The sequence below is a fragment of the Oncorhynchus mykiss genome, chromosome 31 (assembly GCF_013265735.2).
Source record: "Oncorhynchus mykiss isolate Arlee chromosome 31, USDA_OmykA_1.1, whole genome shotgun sequence".
In the NCBI taxonomy this organism is placed as follows: domain Eukaryota; kingdom Metazoa; phylum Chordata; class Actinopteri; order Salmoniformes; family Salmonidae; genus Oncorhynchus; species Oncorhynchus mykiss.
Genome location: NC_050571.1, coordinates 29,757,347 through 29,773,849, shown reverse-complemented (window position 1 = coordinate 29,773,849; position 16,503 = coordinate 29,757,347). Strand labels below are relative to the sequence as shown.

The window sequence follows — 16,503 nt, the reverse complement described above, 5'->3', positions numbered from 1 at the left end:
AATACATTTGAGCTAACATTCTGTGAGAGGAACAGGAGCTCAAGCAGTAGAACATTTGTGGTGCCGGTACTCAGCTCCGGTGATCTCCTGTTCCAAGTCAAGTACTGCTTGCCATTGCTCTCTGTATGTGCACGTTGTCGACCAGAGGTACATAACACAGGGTGTATAAACTGTATGTCTATAAAATAACAAAATAACATGTTGCCGTTGAGTTCTCATTCATTTAACAGATTCTTCCTGGAGTTTGACAAGAGAACTTCTAAAAACAAATGTCTGTGATTACGATACTTTCATGAAAAATCAAGACACCGTATATGTTATTATTACTTTAGTCTTGTTTACACAGCAGTACTGTCGACATATGTCTATGCCTGTGTCTTGATTGGGGCGGCAGGTAGCCTGGATGTTAGAGCGTTGGGACAGTAATCGAAAGGTTGCTAGATTGAATCCCTGAGCTGATAAGGTAAAAATCTGTAGTTCTGCCCCTGTTAAAGGCAGTTAAACCACTGTTCCTAGGCTGTCATTGTAAATACGAATTTGTTCTTAACTGACTTGCCTAGCTAAATAAAGGAAAAATAAAATTGCTCTGTTATAGTGTACTGTGGTGATGTGTCCTTCAGGTGGCAGTACAGTCCCTGTGGAACATGAGGCTGGCAGTGTTTGTGAAGCCGGAGCACGAGAGTCGCATCAGCCATGTGAACACAGCCAGTGTGAAGACTGGCCTGGGGAACACACTGGGTATGATGCCAGGCCTCTACTTGGGTCGATTATGGGTCGGCTACCCATAACACCACACCCTCCTTCTCCTTCTCTCAGAAAACCACACGGTGGCCAACTTCCAAAGACAACAGAGCATCATGATGAAGAGGAATGAAATGTGTTTTTAATTACTCAGTCTAACCTTTAAAATGGATCTGCTTCCAGGAAACAAGGGTGCTGTTGGGGTCTCCTTCCTCTTCAACAGTACCTCTTTTGGGTTTGTCAACTGCCATCTGACCTCTGGCAGTGAGAAAGTAGTCAGGTATGCACAGCAATTTCCTACGTCCGGCTGGTTGACTGGTAGAACATTTGGCTGTTCAACACAGATGTCATCAGATTGATGTGTATGGTGTGACATGCCAGGGCTGTACAGTGTGTGAATGTTTCTACTGTATGCGTGCAGCATATCTATGTGTGCCCCTAAATGTCCCTGTGCCTGTGGTCCTGTCAGGAGGAACCAGAACTTTGCCGACATCGTCAGGCTGTTGTCCCTGGGTGACCGGCAGCTCAGTGCCTTTGACGTGAGCCTGCGCTTCACACATCTCTTCTGGTGTGGAGACCTCAACTACAGGCTGGACCTGGACGTACAGGTCAGACAGACCCGTCTCCTCTTTGATTGTGCCCCCAGAAAATAGATCACATGTCGCGTAACCCGGAAAACAAGAATCTCCATAGACCCAGAGCCTTGCCTTGCTTTCTCTTACACTGAATCTGAGTTCCCCTTATGGCCGTTCCCGTTTTACAGGACATTCTGAAACATGTGTCCAACCGGGAGTTTGATGAGCTCATGTGTGCTGATCAGCTAACACAAGAACGACACAAGAGAAAGGCCTTTCTCCATTTCAGTGAGTAGCATCCTACTGCTCCTCGTCCTCCTCCCAGTTGATGTCAAACTGTTTGTTTATGTGTGGGTGAAAATAGCTGTGTTATTGATTCTGCTCAGTCAATTCTCCTCTTCATTGCTTTTGTCTCAGAATCTACCCCCTCTCTCTCCCATCTCTCTCTCTCCACTTCAATTTCAATTGAAGGGCTTTATTGGCATGGGAAACATGTTTACATTGCCAAAGCAAGTGAAATAGATAATAAACACAAGTGAAATAAACAATGCAAAATGTACAGTAAACATTTCACTCAAAAAAGTTTCTAAAGAATAAAGACATTTCAAATGTCAAATGTCATATTATGTGCAAATAGTTAAAGTACAAAAGGGAAGATAAATAAACATGGGTTGTATGGCACACTGTGGTATCTCTCCTATCTCTCTCTCTCTCTCCCATCTCTCTATATCCTATATCTCTCTCTCCATTTCTCTCCCTTTGTCCTGGTTTAAGAGGAAGAGAAGATTGTGTTCCCGCCCACCTATCGGTACGAGAGGGGGTCCAGGGACAGCTACCTGTGGCAGAAGTACAAGACCTCTGGCGTGAGTCTACCTCCCTGTGACACTCTCTGACACAACCTCTCAGAGCTACATCATGTCCCACGTCATGCTGTTGTCTGAATGACGTTAAATCCCAAAGTGATGAGTAATCCACACCAAGCATTACTTGTGAAGCAGTCGACAAATAAGTACATTTCATAATGCTACCATACACCCCTAAATAGACTAAACAGAGACTTATAGCTCCCTACCGGACTTCCTTTATGTGTAACCCAATCGGTTTTAATGGGGGTCACAGGGGTCACGGGGTTAATAATACCTCACAGGCTGAAATGGCTGGTAGGATTGGAGTGCAGGGTTCCCTTCATTGTATAATTCAATTTTGAATCAATTCTATTTTCACATACCCCACATCTAACAAAAACAGACTTTACATATAGTCATTATTCTGTTCTGTGTCAACAGGTGCGTGTCAATGTGCCATCATGGTGTGACCGGATTCTGTGGAAGTCCTACTCAGAGACACATATCACCTGCAACTCCTATGGTGGGTTTAAGTTTAGGACATTTTTTTTTAGGTTCATAACATTATCCTCAGACATAACAGCATTGTGGTTTAGCATTTAGACACAGCAAATTGGATATCATAGTATTATTTCCTGTGGCATTCCAAAATGAGACATTTCGTGGCCATTTCTTTCATTGTTTTCCTGTAAAATGTGAGAGGCCCTGTTAAGGTATGATTGGCAACTCCTACGTCCTCTGGTCTGTGGTCCTCAGATGAACAGTCATTTCCTCACCGCGGCTCTGACTCCAGGGCCATGCTTTTGACTTCCATCAGCAAACACAGTATACTCACCATGCACCATCACAGTCATTAAAGGATGGCTAGTTTAGTCTATGCCACAGGTTTTGATGATCATGTCGAACAACATAGAGTACTGAAGTCATCATCAGTGACATAAGAGTGCTCATTTGATGGTACACTTAACAGCATAATGATAATGGACAGGTCGGTGTCATTATGACAGGTCTGTATCATTATGACAGGTCTGTATCATTATGACAGGGCTGTATCATTATGACAGGTCTGTATCATTATGACAGGTCTGTATCATTATGACAGGGCTGTATCATTATGACAGGGCTGTATCATTATGACAGGGCTGTATCATTATGACAGGGCTCTATCATTATGACAGGGCTGTATCATTATGACAGGGCTGTATCATTATGACAGGTCTGTATCATTATGACAGGGCTGTATCATTATGACAGGTCTGTATCATTATGACAGGTCTGTATCATTATGACAGGGCTGTATCATTATGACAGGGCTGTATCATTATGACAGGGCTGTATCATTATGACAGGGCTCTATCATTATGACAGGGCTGTATCATTATGACAGGGCTGTATCATTATGACAGGTCTGTATCATTATGACAGGTCTGTATCATTATGACAGGGCTGTATCATTATGACAGGTCTGTATCATTATGACAGGGCTGTATCATTATGACAGGTCTGTATCATTATGACAGGTCTGTATCATTATGACAGGGCTGTATCATTATGACAGGGCTGTATCATTATGACAGGGCTGTATCATTATGACAGGGCTCTATCATTATGACAGGTCTGTATCATTATGACAGGGCTGTATCATTATGACAGGGCTGTATCATTATGACAGGGCTGTATCATTATGACAGGTCGGTATCATTATGACAGGTCGGTATCATTATGACTGTTATGTATCATTATGACTGTTCTGTATCATTCTGACAGGTCTGTATCATTATGACAGGTCTGTATCATTATGACAGGTCTGTATCATTATGACTGTTATGTATCATTATGACTGTTATGTATCATTATGACAGGTCGGTATCATTATGACAGGTCGGTATCATTATGACTGTTATGTATCATTATGACTGTTCTGTATCATTCTGACAGGTCTGTATCATTATGACAGGTCGGTATCATTATGACAGGTCTGTATCATTATGACTGTTATGTATCATTATGACTGTTATGTATCATTATGACAGGTCGGCATCATTATGACTGTTATGTATCATTATGACTGAGATCTCTGTGTCTGTCTCCAGGTTGTACAGATGACATCTTCACCAGTGACCACTCGCCTGTTTTCGCCACGTTCCATGTAGGGGTGACATCAAAGATCAAAATAGGTGAAGTCATTGTAGTTATTTTGGCATAATCGTTTGAATTAATAGACGTAAGATAATATAACGTTTATGCTAGCTTGTGGCCCTTTAATGCCTCCAAACAGAGCCAAGCTTGAGCATGGAGAGGGCCTGGATAGAGTTAGAGGGCATCGAGGCTATTGTGAAGACAGCCGGCAAAGCCAAGTTCTTCATTGAGTTCCACTCATCCTGCCTTGACGGTGCTTTGTTCTTCATAATATTTTCTCAGATAGTTCATCTGAAGTTCTGTAATATAATGACGTGATGAATGACTTTGTTTTCTTGCAGAGGTCCGCCGTTCCGTAGAGAATGACTCACAGAGCTGTGACGTGCCTTGCTTCCTCAAACTGGGCTGGTCTTCCAAGCAGCTGCCCAAGGTAAATAAATCAATCTGGAGACAGATCACCAGACCCATCCCAAAGACACATACAATGCATTAGGAAAGTATACAGACCCCTTCACTTTTTCCACATATTCGTCATAAAGCTACACACAATACCAGATAATGACAAAGCATAAACAGCTTTTTAGACATTTTTGCTAATTTATGAACAATAAAAAACAGAAATACTTTATTTACATAAGTATTCAGAACCTTTGCTATGAGACTCGAAATTGAGCTCAGGTGCATCCTGTTTCCATTGATCATCCTTGAGATGTTTTTCATTGCTGTCCACCTGTGGTAAATTCAATTGAATCGACATGATTTGGAAAGGCTCACACCTGTCTATATAAAGGTCCCACAGTTGACAGTGCATGTCAGAGCAAAAACCAAGCCATGAGGTCAAAGGAATTGTCCATAGAGCTCCGAGACAGGATTGTGTCGAGGCACAGATCTGGGGAAGGGTACCAAAAAATATCTGCAGCATTGAAGGTCCCCAAAAACACAGTGGCCTCCATCATTCTTAACTGGAAGAAGTTTGAACCACCAAGACTTCCTAGAGCTGGCCGCCCGGCCAAACTGAGCAATCCGGGGAGAACGGCATTGGTCAGGGAGGTGACCTAGAACCCGTTGGTCACTCTGACAGAGCTCCAGATTTCTTCTGTGGAAATGGGAGAACCTCCCAGAAAGACAACCATCTCTGCAGCACTCCACCAATCAGGCCTTTATGGTAGAGTGGCCCAACGGGAGCCACTCCTCAGTAAATGGCACATGACAGCCCTCTTGGAGTTTGCCAAAGGCACCTAAAGGGCTCTCAGACCGTGAGAAACAAGATTCTCTGGTCTGAATGGCAAGCATCACGTCTGGAGGAAACCTGGCACCATCCCTACAGTAAAGCATGGTGGTGGCAGCATCATGCTGTTGGGATGTTTTTCAGCAACAGGGACTGGGAGACTAGTCAGGATCGAGGGAAAGATGAACGGAGCAAAGTACAGAGAGATCCTTAATGAAAACCTGCTCCAGAGCTCTCAGGACCTCAGACTTGGGCTACGATTCACCTTCCAACAGGACAACAAACCTAAGCACACAGCCAAGTCAACAGTTATGACAGTTGCTTCGGGACAGGTCTCGGACTTGAACCTGATCGAACATCTCTGGAGAGACCTGAAAATAGCTGTGCAGTGACACTCCCCATCCAACCTGACAGAGCTTGAGAGGATCTGCAGAGAACAATGGGAGAAACTCCCCAAATACAGGTGTGATAAGCTTGATACCCAAGAAGATTTGAGGCTGTAATTGCTGCCAAAGGTGCTTCAACAAAGTACTGAGTAAAGGGTATGAATACTTATGTAAATGTGATATTGCAAAAAATGTAGATTGATGAGGAGAAAAAAAAAAATTTGAATGCACTGTAGCTAATCTTTGTGTGTGTCTACATATCATAGCTTCTCCCGATCGTCTCTGACATGGAGTTCCTTCAGGATCAGCACCTCCTGCTGTGCGTCAAGTCATGTGATGGGTTTGAGTCATACGGTTGGTCATGAGTCTTTTATTTCACCTTTATTTAACTTGGCAAGTCAGTTAAGAACAAATTCTTATTTACAAAGACGGCCTACACCGGCCAAACCCTAACCAGGATGACGCTGGGCCAATTGTGCTCCGCCCTATAGGACTTCCGATCACTGCCGGTTGTGATACAGCCCGGGATCGAACCAGGAGCTGTAGTGATGCCGCTAGCACTGTGATGCAGTGCCTTAGAACACTGCCCCACTCCAGAGCCCATAAGTCCTTCCCTTCATGTTCATAACCACCACCATTCACTACTTTGCCTCTCATCAGTCATTTTGCAAGAAGTCAATCAACGCCCCCTTGAAACCTATTCATTGACAAGTGTATTTCAGGCACAGATCAGTTTACCTTCTCCAAGTCTTAATCTTAACCATTACGGGAGAAAGAAGCTTCATCCCACTTCACTGTTGATCCTACTGTTGGTCCTGTAGGTGAGTGCTGTGTGGCGCTGCGCTCCCTCATCGGCACGGCGGAGCAGTTTGAGATGTTTCTGACCCACCGGGGCGAGGAGATGGGCTCCATACGTGGTCGGGTCAGGGTCCACGTGCCCAAGGACCGGCGAGGTACACGTGAGAAGATCTACGGTAGGTTAGCCTGCTGCCATCCTGCCAACCTCTCCTCTCTTCACTCTGGTCTCCTCTCTTCACTCTGCTCTCCTCTCGTTTAGTCTCCTCTCCTCTCTTCACTCTGCTCTCCTCTCTTCACTCTGCTCTCCTCTCTTCACTCTGCTCTCCTCTTTTCACTCTGCTCTCCTCTCGTTTAGTCTCCTCTCTTCACTCTGCTCTCCTCTCATTTAGTCTCCTCTCTTCACTCTGCTCTCCTCTCTTCACTCTGCTCTCCTCTCTTCACTCTGCTCTCCTCTCTTCACTCTTCCCTCCTCTCTTCACTCTTCCTCTCCTCTCTTCACTCTTCCTCTCCTCTCTTCACTCTGCTCTCTTTTCACTCTGCTCTCCTCTCGTTTAGTCTCCTCTCTTCACTCTGCTCTCCTCTCGTTTAGTCTCCTCTCTTCACTCTGCTCTCCTCTCTTCACTCTGCTCTCCTCTCGTTTAGTCTCCTCTCTTCACTCTGCTCTCCTCTTTTCACTCTGCTCTCCTCTCGTTTAGTCTCCTCTCTTCACTCTGCTCTCCTCTCGTTTAGTCTCCTCTCTTCACTCTGCTCTCCTCTCTTCACTCTGCTCGTACTATTGCTTCTCGCTGGGTTTCCATCGTGACAGTCCATGTGCCCTCTGGTTCTCCTGTGTATCTTTCAATGCTTCCTCTATTTGGTTCCTCAATGATCCACATCTTGGCATTCTCTCTCTCTGGTCTCTGCCCCGACTTCCTATCTTTTATCTCCTCAATGACCCAAGGCTTTCTCTCTCTCTGGTCTCTGCCCTGACTTCCTCTTTTTTTATCTCCTCAATGACCCAAGGCTTTCTCTCTCTCTCTGGTCTCTGCCCCGACTTCCTGTTTTTGGCTCCTCAATAACCCAAGGCTTTCTCTCTCTCTGGTCTCTGCCCTGATTTCCTCTATTTGGCTCCTCAACAATCCAAGGCTTTCTCTCTCTCTGGTCTCTGCCCCGACTTCCTCTATTTGGCTCCTCAACAATCCAAGGCTTTCTCTCTCTCTGGTCTCTGCCCTGGCATCCTCTTTTGGCTCCTCCCTGGCTGAGCCTGACCAGATGCATCCTGACACATTCAAAGGACACAGTGTGAGTGGATGCCCTTAACCCTATAGGTCAAGCCTCACACATTGCCATGGCAACACGCAAACACTGCCACCACATGCTAGTCTGGGTCTTAACCCCAGACAACACAGAACATATGAAGAAGACATGAGTTAGAGCATGTCCAGTAAACACCTGTTTGGCTTTTTCAGAGTGGTTCTGCTTCGAGAAGGATGAGAAGGGTCTGGTGAGGGGACGCTTGTCTCCTCAGTCCACTCAGGCCCCTATCAGCCGGTGAGGATATTTTGGTTTTTCAAGACGCTCACGGTGAAACTAACATACATTGTCAACATTTGATTAAAGATGTAGTTGGTTAGTGATGGGCAAATAGTTATGGTTTAGTCTCATTATGATTTGTCCATTAATTTCAGATCCTCACCCCCTCCACCCAAGCCAGCCCCTAGCAGTTACACAAACCCCGCTTACTTCATATTTGAAGGTGTGTCTGTCCTGCGCAGGGTGGAGGAGGCTCCACCCCCTCGTAGGGACCCCCAGGTGGTCTGGGCTGGCGACTCAGCGCTGCAGCTCCCAAAACTCTCTGGGGGGCGTGGCTATGACAGGAAGTCCGCTCGCAGGTCGGACTTCACTGAAATCGAGATTCCAGGCATCCTGCCCCGCTACTCCTCCTCCAATGACCATCATCCTCCCCAGGCCAACTCCTCCTATCAGCTCTTCCCAGCAAAAAAAACATTGCCAATCCCCCCTGCCCCAAACCCCACCACCACCTCTCACTATCATGAACAGCCCATACAACCACAACCAAGCAAAAACAATGTTGTCCAGGACGCCATCCTGCCTGCCAAGTACCTGAGGAACATGTACACGGACCACTCCGCTGTCATTAGAGAGACCCCCAGGAGAGAACAGCCTAGGGTGCACCAACAGGAACGAGCCGGCCCTGTAAGGAGCAACAAACCCACCTCACTCTACCCCTATGTATCCACCCATGTGCCCCACGTCCAGGCCTCAGCCCCCTGGGTGGCGGAGCAGCCAGTTGAGCCCCTAGGGGACCACTCCCTCACAGCCCTGCAGATTGCCAAGTCACTAAGTGAGGTGGACTTCTTCCCTGTAGACCTCAGGGCTCCATCCACACCAGGCCAGAGACCGGCCCAGAGGAATGACCTGGCCATGTCTACCGAGAGAGGCTACTGCTGGGAGAAAGAGGTGGGTGACTAGACACAATATGTAGAGTGGGACTAGTCATGGGCCAAAGGTTTTTCTTAAAGTTCACGTGATCAGGAAAAACTCCTAGCCTCAATAACATGGCAACAAACACTTTGGTTTGGGCTCATTTTGAGAGGGATGTTTTGGGGGGATGTCTAATGCAGGTCCTCCGTGGGGCTCCAGAGACAGTGCGGGAGCTACTCAGCACCCTGGGTCTGCAGAATTACACCCTGGGACTCAGCCTCAATGGCTGGGACGACCTGGACTACTTCAGGTGAGAGGAAGAATAATAGTCAATGGAAACAGATTATTTTGGTCTCAGTGGTCTAAGTCAGTTATGGATACCTTTATGACCTTTGCCCTCTCCATAGTGGCATCACAGAGGAGGACCTGCGTGCAGCCGGAGTGTCAAACCCCTCGCATCGCCGGAGGATCCTGGAGAACCTACCCAGGATCTGGGATTCACTATAGACCTACTTACGTTGTTTGAGTTTTCAAACTGAAGCCGAAGGACATCAGTGACAGATGCTTGCCCTAATGGAATACAAGTCTCCACGCCATCATTTCATTTACAGTAACAACGAGTTGCTTTTATGCAAACATACAAAAGACGCAATGCAATGTTCCATGAAATCCTCATCTCACATCCCTTACCATTCACAGGTACACCTTCAAATGAGAGATGTGGATTCAAGCCACTGTCAAACATTTTTATATCCAATTTAGATCCACATAGCTAAATATTGATTATGTGTCTCCTCAGCAGTCACCAGAATGTAGTGTTTACTGTGCATTCACACCCATGACCTCTTCCCCTGCTCTTTCCACTCCTCTACCGACATAGAGAACAGCATGGAGCTTGTTAAAGCACTCAATAAGGGCCACGGAGGGGGAAATATATAGCTGTGCATATTTGCCAGTACACTTTTAAACATGGCCTGTAAAGTTAATATGAAAAAAGTGCCTAGCTTTCTGTTTGCTGTCTGATGGTAGCATTATGTTGTAACCGGGGTGTAGTTGTTCTTAGTGATAAGAGGAGAATCCATTGGGAGGAATTAGTGAACCCTGGGCTAGTTTATTTACATTCTGTCCTTTACTCCTACATTCTATATCCTGTTTCTCTATCTGGTTATCTCCCTCTTAGACCATAACTCTTGTGCGCTCTTCAAGGGCCACACACCCATTTAACATGTGTTTCTGTGCACTGTTCCATATTTTTTTTTACTGCCTTTTTCAAACAGAATTGTATAAAACGAACTGTTGACTGAGTGACAGTGTGGGTTCTTGGACATTGCTATTGCGTTAAACCTGTTCTTGATGCCTGTGGTTATTTGTCAGTGGTGCCACTTAACTGTGGATCTCGGCACTTTACAACTTTATTCTCTGAAGGTTGTTGAAGGAAGATCATCAGTTTTACATGTATATTACATTCATTCAACCCAATGGGAGACGATATGAATAAAACCATATTGTGACAACATTATGAAATGGACTGCACATATTTATCAGGACAGTTGGGACTGTCACGCCCTGACCTTAGAGATCCCTGTTTATTCTCTATATTCTGGTTAGGTCAGGGTGGGTACTCTAGTTTTTGTATATCTGTGTTTTCTATTTCTTTGTTGGCCTGGCATGGTTCCCAATCAGAGGCAGCTGTCTATCGTTGTCTCTGATTGGGGATCATACTTAGGCAGCCCTTTTTCCCACCTTCAGTTGTGGGATCTTGTCTTTGCTTGGTTGCATGTATTTTTGCACGAAGAAGCTTTTCGTTCGTTGTATTGTATTTTTGTTTGTTTTTTTGCTGGTTCACATTTCAATAAAATATGATGAACTCAAATCACGCTGCTCCTTGGTCTACCCTTAACGACGAATGTTACAGGGACCATGCAAAACAAATGAGATTGCGCATTGGGAGGTTTGACATCACAGACTGCACTATGGCATCATGTTTGTTTTGTCTTCATAGAAAACTATAAACTCTCCACACCAACTGGGCTATTCCTTTCTTTATGACAAACACCTTGCTGGTAGAAACATCCAACGGTGGAAAAGCCAATCCAGAAGACCACACCTTGATATAATCATTACGCTAGAAAGCTAGGTACAAGCACAATTACATTCCAATCGTAGACTTGACCGAAACACAATTGTATAACTCCCATCACTCACTTCATTTGCAAAATCATCACAGGTTTAGTAATCATTTATAATTGTTTAATTTGCTGATCGTAACTTTTCTCAAAGTCTTTCTTCATTAGCCATCTTCTCGTTTAGACTTGAAGCAGAACTTCCTGTGTCTGTTTTCACACTATATTGTCACTTACACCCACAAACCACACTACTCTGTCTCTGTGGTACACTCACCCGGTAGCTCAGTAGATCAAGGCCTGCATGCTTATGTAAATTGTGCCATTCCAAGAATGTAACCATTGAGCAACAGTCATCGTGTGAAAATAACAAGCATCAGTCCTTACAGCAAATGTTCTGCCAATACAAGCACACTGTATGTGGGTTAGCTAGTTCTGTCAGTACTACTCATTCTGCTTCTATAGTTATCAACAGGTAAGAGTGGATGATGTGTTTGTCTGTGTGAGATTATGAGAAATCTGTATATATTATTGGTCTCTGTGTTAGCTATCTTCTGTGGTGGTGTATACAACACAATATAACATGAGCCAACACTTTCCTCTGATTCCCCTGACAGCAGGTCAGTGACCGCCTGGCTGACCCCTGAGGCAAACGCGTACTGGTCTCCTCTCCTGGATTCAGATGCCGCTGGGTGATAAGACCCCCAGTCAGAGTGGCTACGGTGGAACTCTTGTGATGTCATCACAGGACGTCCTCAGGTGATTCTGGGACATTTGGCAGAATGTCAAAACAGTGATCCTGCCTGCTTCTCTATAAAAACAAACAGCCATTGTCCTGCCACTACAGGAGGTTGGTTCAATGCCAGATTTGGAACAAAGATGTCTTATACGGTGTGACTGTGATTCAGTGTGACTGTGATTCAGTGTGACTGTGATTCAGTGTGACTGTGATTCAGTGTGACTGTGATTCAGTGCGCTTGTGATAAGGTGTGACTGTGATTCAGTGTGACTGTGATACAGTGCGCTTGTGATAAGGTGTGACTGTGATTCTGTGTGGCTGTGATTCAGCGAGACTGTCTGAATGCTCACCTGCTGCTAACTCATTCCCAAGGTAGTCTACCAAACAATGTATTTGATTTTGATCTAAAGGGAAATACAGTACACTGACAGTCTGTCTGTGAATGCTACATAAAGCCAGTCAGCCTGTCCTTTGACTGGTACTGAGTGGGTTTCAGTAGTATGATGCGTCACTGGCCCACTCAAATTCCAGGCTTGTGAGCCAATAACAGGTCTTCACAAACACACGTGCAGACACACACACACGCACACGCACGCACACAGTAGCACTGATTTATCCAAGGCTCAGGGGTCAGACTCTAAAGGGGAAGAGAGAGGAGGGGCAGGAGGGCAAATTGAATGGGTTTCTCTAGTGTGCTGTGTCAGTGGCCCACTCACATTCCAGACTTATGAGCCATTAACTGGCCATCACATACACACACGTTGGAACACGCGGACACACACGCACACACACAAACACACAGACACACACACACACGTAGGGCTAAATTATATTCAATAATATACATATAATATATTTCACTCCATTAGATATTAGGATTAAACAATGTGCATTCAAATATTAATAGTTTAGCTGACTAAGATCAATAAATGGTCATTAGATGTGAATATAAAATGCAACTATTTAATAACATTATAAAGGGAATTAATTACATTATACAAGGCAAAACCATAAGTTACAAGACATTACTGTCAACAAGGCATTAGTTTAGGCATATGTTGAACATCGTAAAGTTACAAGACAAAGCATGAACAAATCGGTCCTACTCGGGCCATAAGCCTAGTAGCCTAGAAAAGAGAGCATTCCTCAGAATACTTTTTCTCCAAGGACAGGATGCAAGAAGAAGCAGGACAGAACAATGTATTCCTATGAAGTTGTAACTTTTTCAAACCAAAACTGACCACCATAGACCAATCAGACCACAGGTACACAGACATTAAACTAGCTAGCCCAACCTCCTCACAGGAGGTCACAGCATCCAAAGGTTTGTCTGGGGGATCGGTCCAATGCAGATGAGGCAGCATTCCCAAGAAGGGCAATAAAACCTCTTGCATACAGAACAAGTTGTTAGAGTTCACGCTGAAAAAAATAAAAGGACCACAGAGATATGTTAAACATCATACATCCATATAGATGTCATCAAAGTTCTCCTCAGAGAACAAGGTTCATATAGACCAAACATGGATGCAGTTATATTATTCATGACTGCGTGGCCGTGCACGTCTCCAACTTAATCAACAACTTTGCTGATGACACAACGGTGGTAGGCCTGATTACCAACAACAATGAGACAGCCTACAGGGAGGTGATGGCTCTGGCGGAGTGGTGCCAGGAGAATAACCTCTACCTCAACGTCAACAAAACAAAGGACATATTTGTGGACTTCAGGAGACAGCAGAGAGAGCACGGCAATTGCACAGTTTTCTTGTTTTTGTAATTCATGGACAGCCAGGGGCACATTCCAAAACTCAGATATTAGAGATGACAACTCGTTATATAAACTCAGCAACAAAAAAACAATGTTCCTTTTTCAAGACCCGGGGCGGCAGGGTAGCCTAGTGGTTAGAGTGTTGGACTAGTAACCGGAAGGTTGCAAGTTCAAACCCCCGAGCTGACAAATCTGCTGTTCTGCCCCTGAACAGGCAGTTAACCCACTGGGCCGTCATTGAAAATAAGAATTTGTTCTTAACTGACTTACCTGGTTAAATTACATTTTAAAAAAGACCCTGTCTTTCAAAGATAATTTGTAAAAATCCAAATAACTTCACAGATCTTCATTGTAAAGGGTTTAAACACTGTTTGTTAAACACTGTCATGCTTGTTCAATGAACCATAAACAATTAATGAACATGCACCTGTGGAACGGTCGTTAAGACACTAACAGCTTACAGACAGTAGGCAATTAAGGTCACAGTTATGAAAAGTTAGGACACTAAAGAGGCTTTTCTACTGACTGAAAAACCCCAAAAGAAAGATGCCCAGGGTCCCTGCTCATCTGCGTGAACATGCCTTAGGAATGCTGAAAGGAGGCATGAGGACTGCAGATGTGGCCAGGGCAACAAATAGCAATGTCCGTACTGTGAGACGTCTAAGACAGTGCTACAGGGAGACAGGATGGACAGCTGATCGTCCTCGCAGTGGCAGACCACGTGTAACAACACCTGCACAGGATCGGTACATCCGAACATCACACATGCGGGACAGATACAGGATGGCAACAACAACTGCCCGAGTTACACCAGGAACGCACAATCCCTCCATCAGTGCTCAGACTGTCCTCAATAGGCCGAGAGAGGCTGAACTGAGGACTTGTAGGCCTGTTGTAAGGCAGGTCATCACCAGACATCACCGTCAACAACGTCGCCTATGGGCACAAACCCACCGTCGCTGGACCAGACAGGACTGGCAAAATGTGCTCTTCACTGACGAGTCACGGTTTTGTCTCACCAGGGGTGATGGTTGGATTCACATTTGTCGTCAAAGGAATGAGCTTTAAACCGAGGCCTGTACTCTGGACCAGGATCAATTTGTAGCTGGAGGGTCCATCATTGTATCATGGTCTGGGGCGGAGTGTCACAGCATCATCGGACTGAGCTTGTTGTCATTGCAGGCAATCTCAACACTGTGCGTTACAGGGAAGACATCCTCTTCACTCATGTGGTACTCTTCCTGCAGGCTCATCCTGACATGACTGACTGTTAATTTGCAAATAAATTCATTAAAAATTGTCTGTCATAGTTGAAGTGTAGCTATGATGAAAATTACAGGCCTCTCTCATCTTTTTAAGTGGGAGAACTTGCACAATTGGTGGCTGACTAAATACTTCTTTGCCCCACTGTACATGAAAGGTCCATAAGTCACGCAGTGAATTTCAAACACAGATCAACCACAAAGACCAGGGAGGTTTTCCAATGCCTCGCAAAGGGCACCTATTGGTAGATGGGTAAAAATGAAGAAAAGCAGACATTGTATATCCCTTTGAGCATGGTGGAAGTTATGAATTACACTTTGGATGGTGTATCAGTACACCCAGTCACTACAAAGATACAGGCGTCCTTCCTAACTCAGATGCCGTAGAGGAAGGAAACTCTGGGATTTCACCATGAGACCAATGGTGACATTAAAACAGTTACAGACTTTGCAGTTGCAATCCGTAGTCTGGCTTTTTTATGGCGGTTTTGGAGCAGTGGCTTCTTCCTTGCTGAGCGGCCTTTCAGGTTATGTCGATATAGGACTCGTTTTACTGTGGATATAGATACTTTTGTACCTGTTTCCTCCAGCATCTTCACAAGGTCCTTTGCTGCTGTTCTGGGATTGATTTGCACTTTTCGCACTAAAGTACGTTCATCTCTACAAGACAGAACACGTCTTCTTCCTGAACAATATGGCGGCTGCGTAGCCCCTTAGTGTTTATACTTGCGTACTATTGTTTGTACAGATGAATGTGGTACCTTCAGGCGTTTGTAAATTGATCCCAAGGATGAACCAGACTTGTGGAGGTCTACAATTTTTTTCCTGAGGTCTTGGCTGATTTCTTTTGATTTTCCCATGATGACAAGCAAAGAGGCACTGAGTTTGAAGGTAGGTATTGAAATACATCCACAGGTACAGCTCCAATTGACTCACATGATGTCAATTAGCCTATCAGATGCTTCTAAAGCCATCACACAATTTTCTGGAAATTTCCAAGCTGTTTAAAGGCACAGTGATCTTGATGTATGCAAACTTCTGACCAATTGGAATTGTGATAGAGTGAATTATAAGTTAAATAATCTGTCTGCAAACAATTGTTGGAAAAATTACTTGTGTCATACACAAGGTAGATGTCCTAACCGACTTGTCAAAACTATTGTTTGTTCACAAGAAATTTGTGGAGTGGTTGAAAAATGAGTTTTAATGATTCCAACCTAAGTGTATGTAAACTTCCGACTTCAACTGTAGATGGCATCAACGTTCTGCTCAGAGAACAAGGTTCATATAGACCAAACATGGATGCAGTAATATTATTCATGACTGCGTGGCCGTGCACGTCTCCAACTCAATCAACAACTTTGCTGATGACACAACAGTGGTAGGCCAGATTACCAACAACAATGAAGGGGGTGAGGGCCCTGACGGAGGCCCTTTCTATCAGCATGTTAAATGTGTGTCACGTTCTGACCTAA

At 44.7% G+C, this 16,503-nt stretch overlaps 1 protein-coding gene across 1 annotated transcript in view; it reads left to right on the top strand.

Annotated features, from left to right (window-relative positions):
* Nucleotides 1-11,009, top strand: part of LOC110504957 (phosphatidylinositol 3,4,5-trisphosphate 5-phosphatase 2B) — a 31,348-nt gene extending 20,339 nt beyond the window's left edge. Inside the window, exons 12-26 of the mRNA XM_021583864.2 lie at nt 621-738; nt 925-1,021; nt 1,211-1,349; nt 1,505-1,604; nt 2,091-2,179; nt 2,603-2,684; nt 4,255-4,338; nt 4,440-4,553; nt 4,642-4,730; nt 6,181-6,268; nt 6,736-6,888; nt 8,161-8,242; nt 8,380-9,172; nt 9,337-9,446; nt 9,544-11,009. Of these exons, the coding sequence (XP_021439539.2) occupies nt 621-738; nt 925-1,021; nt 1,211-1,349; nt 1,505-1,604; nt 2,091-2,179; nt 2,603-2,684; nt 4,255-4,338; nt 4,440-4,553; nt 4,642-4,730; nt 6,181-6,268; nt 6,736-6,888; nt 8,161-8,242; nt 8,380-9,172; nt 9,337-9,446; nt 9,544-9,643 (2,238 nt within the window). The 3' untranslated portion in view covers nt 9,644-11,009. The remainder of the gene's footprint in view (nt 1-620; nt 739-924; nt 1,022-1,210; nt 1,350-1,504; nt 1,605-2,090; nt 2,180-2,602; nt 2,685-4,254; nt 4,339-4,439; nt 4,554-4,641; nt 4,731-6,180; nt 6,269-6,735; nt 6,889-8,160; nt 8,243-8,379; nt 9,173-9,336; nt 9,447-9,543) is intronic.
* Nucleotides 11,010-16,503: the final 5,494 nt, after the last annotated feature.